This window comes from Magnolia sinica, chromosome 15 (genome assembly GCF_029962835.1).
Source record: "Magnolia sinica isolate HGM2019 chromosome 15, MsV1, whole genome shotgun sequence".
Taxonomy (NCBI): Eukaryota; Viridiplantae; Streptophyta; class Magnoliopsida; order Magnoliales; family Magnoliaceae; genus Magnolia; species Magnolia sinica.
The window spans coordinates 2,145,431-2,152,141 of NC_080587.1; the positions used below are offsets into that span (position 1 = coordinate 2,145,431).

At 38.4% G+C, this 6,711-nt stretch overlaps 1 protein-coding gene across 1 annotated transcript; it reads right to left on the reverse strand.

Annotated features, from left to right (window-relative positions):
- Positions 1 to 252: 252 nt before the first annotated feature.
- Positions 253 to 6,283, reverse strand: LOC131228063 (uncharacterized). The gene is made up of 4 exons (XM_058223892.1): positions 6,212 to 6,283; positions 5,690 to 6,146; positions 1,722 to 1,848; positions 253 to 964 (listed from the first exon to the last, which is right to left on the reverse strand). Exons 1-4 carry the CDS (start codon positions 6,281 to 6,283, stop codon positions 835 to 837), a joined length of 786 nt encoding a protein of 261 aa, XP_058079875.1. The 3' UTR covers positions 253 to 834.
- Between the last annotated feature and the right edge of the window lie 428 nt (positions 6,284 to 6,711).

The window sequence follows — 6,711 nt, forward strand, 5'->3', positions numbered from 1 at the left end:
TATCACACTGTCGCACTACAATATCATATCTTCAAGTGTAACCTCATCACATAATCCATCAACTGTATCATATTTTCAAGTGTAACATGATCACACTGTCACATAACCTTGGATTATTCAACGTCATAACATAGTCCATCAACCGTATCACATTCCCAAGTGGAGATCATTTATCACACTCTCACACAATCATATCATATTCTCAAGCGCAAATAGTCCCGTATTACATTCTTTAATTTGAAAATACTTCACACTATCACACAATCACATCATATCCGAATGTGCAACATAATCACATGGTTTATTAACTATATCATATTCTCGAATGTAACCACATCATACTATTACACAACCATATCATATCCTCCAGTGCAACCTCATCACATAGTACGATAACCATATCACATTCTCAAGTGGAACCATATCACACTGTCACACAACCATATTATATCTTCAAGCGCAACCTCATCATATAGTCTATCAACCATATCATATTCTCAAGTGGAACCACTTCACACTATCACACAATCACATCATATCCTCAAGGGTAACCTCATCACTTAGTCCATCAACCGTATCATATTCTCAAGTGTAAGCCCATCATACTGGGACAATATTATATTAACGCCTCAAGTATAATCTCATCACATAGTCCATCAATTATATCACTTCCACAGATGCATGTACCTATTCTGATATAGATTCTACTCTCTTACATGGTGTCTGCCATTTCTTTCATTTATATTTGAAAATTTTTCAACCTTATAAAAAAACACAAAAAACTATTTATCTTACCTGCATTGGGACGCCTCCTAATAATACAAGTCATTAATCTCAACTAATTATTAGTTCCAGTACACATTTCATGGGTTGCCATGCAAACATCATACAGCTTGCTCCTACAAACGCAAGAACAAGTCTTTCAGAAGTGAATTTCCTTTTCTTGCTATGGAGCATTCCAAACCTATAAACATTCAAAAGAGGCCCATTTAAGTAACTAAGAATTCTAAAATTAGATCATTGAAACAATTCTACCCCAATGATTAGGGGAAAATGGATTGAAAGACGCACCTAAAGTTGTGGAACATGTGGATTGGTGGGCAAGTTAAAGCTCACATGAATGCTTTAATTTGGCAGATTTTTAGTGCATCTCCCATTTACAGTGGGTCCATCATATCAACAGATTGGACTGCCTTATCATAGTCCATCTGTATGGAATGGGCACATTTGACACATTAAAACCCAATAATTCTTTCATTTGTTGGCCACTGATTTGGTTGTTTCACTTGATTTTTTTTAAAAAAAAAATTTAATTTTTTAATTTTTTTAATTTTTTTAAAATTTTTTGAGTTTTTGGGTTGTTTTGTGAAGGACATTGAATGAGGCATGTATGACCAAGTAAATGAGACAACTGTCTTAATTATCAGATCACAACATGTTCATAGTTGGATGAGTCTTAAATGATGATGATCCCTATTTGGAACATTAATTAGTAAAACGTGTGCATACATAAAAGAGGCATCCATGCCATGAGATGCAGTACAATAGATAAATCCAACACAATGCCCATGTGTAGATGCAATGTACAATGTAGACAACTAAAGACAACTATATGATCAACATGATAGTAGTTGTAATCCTATATAAAAGTTGTCAACAAAATTATTTAGATATTTAAGTTGTCAACAAAACTACAAACAACTCAGGATGATGAATCAAACCTTGATAAAAGTTGTGCAAGCGAAAGGTCACGAGGGGCCTGCATATCATCAATTTCAGTCATCTGGAAAACCATCTCTGATTGCTCCTTGTTTGCATTCTCATCTAAACTTTCGGTAGCCAACTCTACTACAAAAATTTATCAAAGCATGGTTGTACAGCAACAGACAAGTCACCTGACCTCATTAATGCATGCACTGAGTTTGTTTAAACAATTTCGATAGTGGTTGTTACAACCATTATGGTGGTTTATTGACCTGCCTCTGACATGTCTGCTCTCAACAGAGACATAAGTAAATTGACCTACAGAAATATAAGGACCAGAAAAATATTGTTATATAACAAGCACGGCATGAGCAAACCTTCTACTGTACAAGAAGTATTGAACTTGGCTGACCAAGGTCTTAGAATGCTTATGTTGTAATTTGTAAATAGTAAATACTTGTACTTTTGTTAATACTACTACACGGGAGAGAGATTGATGCCCCAATTATTACAAGATTAATGTAAAGGGTCGTTTGGATGCATGTAAAATAAGCTACCTATAAATGAAATACATGATGAGACTCAATAGCCCAAACAATAGATTGTTGAAATGTGAGACCCACTTGTCGGAATTGTAAATTAGGCTTCCAGCAAGAGCAACCTGCAGCCCGCAGCCCACCTTGTTAATCATTGTATGATTATCTATGGTCATGCAGGTTATTACGAAATGCCCACAATGGCTATGAAAATGACCCGTTTTGTCATTTGTTGTGGGTGTTTTATACTTAAGGCAGAGACTTGTGAGGGAGGCTGACCAGCATAACCACAACAATAATCAGCTGCAGGCGGTTGCGTCGCTTGAGGAGGATCCTGAATGGGTGCTTGACTTCCTTGGCCACACGGCTTGCCTCCACAAGCTCTAGGAACTTGGACACAAAGAAAACTTCAATATAATCCATCACCAATAAGAGAGATTTCGAATTGCTATTGGTTTTACATCCAAAACTTAATTTCATTGAGATTTAATATTGATTCTAGTGAAGAAACTGGTGTTTTGGATTAAAACACAAGAGGATTTGAAAGATTCAGACCTATAAACTCATTATCTAACATTAAAAACACATAAAAAAGGTAAATGGAATTGAGTTTCTCTAAGGAAATCTGAGAAAGAAACATGGCTAAGAGGATAAGGCAGAAGCAACGAGTGGAGTCCGGATCCTTGGGTTTTTTCTTCTCGTTTTCTTTTTCTGTTTTTTTTTTTCCTCTAGTTTTTTTAAAATAGTTTGGAATCCTTTTTTTTTTATAAAGTGAGTGGTGACGTGGACCAATGAGGATTAGGTAATCAGGAAGTCCTTGTTTACCGAATAACAAAGGACCCAGACTCATTCAATGAGCGGTGAAAAGTAAAATAGTGCATTGTCCCAACTCAAAAGGAAAAATTGGACAGTAACCATCATCGAATTATTGCAATTTTTCGATTACGGGCCATCTCCAAGTCGGTTGGTGACTTGGACGATCTGGATTGCCACACGCATTACAGTAAATGAGACACCGTCATTTCCAAAATGGTGAACTCAGGTGCAGAAACTCATCAACTGTACACCTGACATACATTCCTGATAATCCTGGTAGTCGAAATCATGGGCCCCAGAGTGGATGAGATACTACCCGATATCACAACAACGATCATAACAATTGATCGCCCGGTATTAAACAGCCGAGATCAGACTTAAAATGGTTATATCAGGCATACGCTTTCAAACCATCAACATTTCCTACTTCTTGATCTAAATTCGTCATAAATTGCTTAAAAATCCAGCAATTTTCAAGAACAGGAAACGAATGCAAGCAGATATTCGAGAAATCTGATATCGAAATCGAACCTTGGAAAGAATCGAAGAAACAAGATCGTCCAAGCTTGTGCAGATCTGCTGCTGCGTGGAGACCGATGCAGATATGCTTCTAGAGATCTGATGTTGATGATGAGATCAAAGGTGAGTGAAGGGAGATTAGACCAGCAATGGATATGAATGAGATCTGCAGTTGGAAATTAGAGTTTTGGATTTGGGGATTTTTTCGGGACCTGTGAAAGTAGAGAAATGGGAGAAGCAGACGTCATTTCATTTCTCTATCTGAGGATTTTCTTTCATTTCCTTGGGTTTTTCTTCTCGTTTTCGTTTTTTTTTTATTTTTATTTTTTGAATTCCTTTGGTTTTTTCCATAATAGTTTGGAGTCCAATTTTTTGTTTTAGTTTTTTTAAAGGGAGTGGTGACGTGGACCAATGAGGATTAGGCAATCAGGGAGTCCCTGTTTACCAAATAACAGAGGATCCCGACTCATTATTTTATGGGTTACATGGATGGATTCCTTGGTTGCAACATGTGAAAGGTCAAGTGGTCATCTTGTGAATGGGAACCAGCAAAAAGTTGGAATAAAAGGTCTCAACCATCAGGCTCTCCGTGCCTTCACCCAATCCTAGATAGGTATATGATTGTTCATGGTATTAGGTTCTTGCATTTAGGTTGGATGGCTTTGGAGCTGTGTTATCTTGTTTGCCCTACTAGTGTTTTAAGGAATTCATGTGATATGTGAGGAAAGGAATGTGATGGGAGATGTCCTATTTGGGGATGATCTTTGGAAGTGCTTGTGTTTGATTTCCTTCTAGCGAATGTGGAAGTTCCTCGGAGTAGCTAACATAGAGCCCACATGTGTATAACTTTTTTTCATCACCAATAATAATTTTATTATTTTCCTAAATAAGGGTGAATAGTATTTGAAAGACCTGCATAGTTGGTTATATAAGAGCTTGCTCTAGTGTCAAGTATCCACTCTAGGTCTTGTGGGTCAGTCACTATCATCGGTACCGATGCTTGGGGAATCACTTCTGCTTGATAGGAATGGTTGAACCGGTTCCAACAATTCAGAGCAACGTGATTAGCCTCGTTGCCTGGGTCACACTGCCTAGATTTTCTAAAAAAAATAAAATCAGTTTGTTTCAACTTTTAGTTTACCACTCAGGTGGGTCACATTGTGTAAAACAAGTGGGTAGATAAAACAAATTTTTCTATCAACTGTTTGTTCTGTAAAAAAAAAAAATAATAATAATAAAATTAACCCAACTGAGGAGTGAAACTACCTGACTTCTTGGCCAGAAGATCTAAATAGTGTGGCATGCGTGATGAGTGAAATGGCCTCATTTTAGACCAAAAGAGCTCAATAGTGTGACCCACCAAGTGAAAAGCTCACATGTATTACATGCATGCCATATTGGCACACGAGCTTCTGCATAAATAGGCAAGCTCTACCATCACTGAACAGATCCGTCTATACATCATAGACTAAGTTTTCCTGATAGTGGGTAGTATCAAAATGTAGTGCCAGGAAAAATAATTAAGAGATTTTCTAGTCTGTGTGCTGCATAAGCTTAGGATAAATGTCGCAGCAACAACAATCTAGTAATGATGTGTACCGACCATTAGATAGGCCCCCTATGGATGGTCTACTATCCAACCACTCCGTCCCATCGGTGAATATTTTCCTAATCAATTAAATGAGGACAGTAAAGGAGTGAATGATTAAGATTATTTGATCTTGAGATTGTCCTACGATGATTTGAACATCATAATTGCATCGTAAAATAAGCTAATATTTGGCCTTTACCCCCTCCAATTGCATCAAATTGGACAAATGTATAGGTTTATGAGCATACCCTGTGGTTATTGCGTTCCACACGATGGAGTCTTTGTGTGGCATTTGGTCAAACTGCTCCCTTGCGAATTCAACATCCCCAAAGGCTTCCAACAAAATAAATTCCAAAATCTCTACGAATTTCCTTTAAAAAAATTACTAACTTGTTTCCACCATTAAAGAAACAATCATTAGCTAAAGAAAAAGATGAAGAACTTGGAAAAATAACACAACATTCCAAAAAAAAAAACAAAAAATAAAAATAAAAATCAACTCAAGATGTTGAAAATGAGAGACGTTTGTTTCCATCAGATGGAGGAGAGGGCGTCGACCATGCCTTGGACGCTGTCGAGCTGACCGACAAGATCGAGGGCGTCTGCTCCTTTGGGTTTCGATGGAGGATGAGATGGGGGAATGCAAGTCTTGGCAGGGGATTAGGGTTTCGATGGGGATTTTCATAAGGGCGTGAGAGAGAGATGGTAGTTAAAAGTGGGTGAGAGGGATCAAGAGGGTGAAATAAATCGAGACTGTTGTACGACGGTGGACGAGGTTGCTGGTGAAGATCAGCATCCCAGGCCTTAAGCTCGTCATCGTTGAAGCGGTCATTGGGGATCTTGTCGGCAGCCACCTTGACGTGCTTCTTGCAATACTCGATGATCTTGGAGAGGATCTTGGTGGTGACATTGGGAACGAGAAAGGGAAAAGGGGAGCGAGGGAATGAGAAACGGAGGTTTCTTTCTGTTATAGCCGATTCCTTTTATTAAAATTTTCAGAACTTTTTTTCTTTATTTATTTTTTAAAATAACAAATGACGTGAACCAATGGTAAAGCCACAAGCAGAGAATGCCTGTTACCTCCACATCGCGGGATGCGGCGAGATTTTGTGGCCATTACCGAACCTCCCAAGCCTCAAGACGTTTCAGATAGCTCATTTAAAAAACACGACGTGTCGCCTACGGATGGAAACAATTGGAGTCACTAGAGACTCTTATCATCAACCATTGCTCTAAATTGAGGTCTCTTCCTGATGATTTGGGACAGCTCAAGTCTCTTAGGAGTCTCCATGTCATCGGCTGCCCCGAGTTGCGATCATTGCCTCAAGGGTTGTGGGGCCTTACCTGTCTCCAAGATTTAAGCATCTCTGGCGTTAATCCAATGCTGGCCGATAAATGCATAAGTATCGGAGCAAAGCATCACACATCCCAAACATCTGGATTGACCAGCACAGAATCGAATGAGGCAATGAAGATGAGATGATCCATCAAGTGGACAAGTTCCAACTAGGTACTCTCTCTCTCTCTCTCTCTTTCTCTTAGATA

What these genes read in the sequence shown, in the direction of transcription:
- LOC131228063 (XM_058223892.1), bottom strand. Translation starts at nt 6,283, where the DNA reads ATGGCCACAAAATCTCGCCGCATCCCGCGATGTGGAGGTAACAGGCAT. An exon ending in TGCTTGTGGCTTTACCATTG is followed by an intron (nt 6,147 to 6,211) that starts GTTCACGTCATT and finishes TTTTAATAAAAG; the next exon opens with GAATCGGCTATAACAGAAAG. An exon ending in TCCATCTGATGGAAACAAAC is followed by an intron (nt 1,849 to 5,689) that starts GTCTCTCATTTT and finishes AAATTTTTGTAG; the next exon opens with TAGAGTTGGCTACCGAAAGT.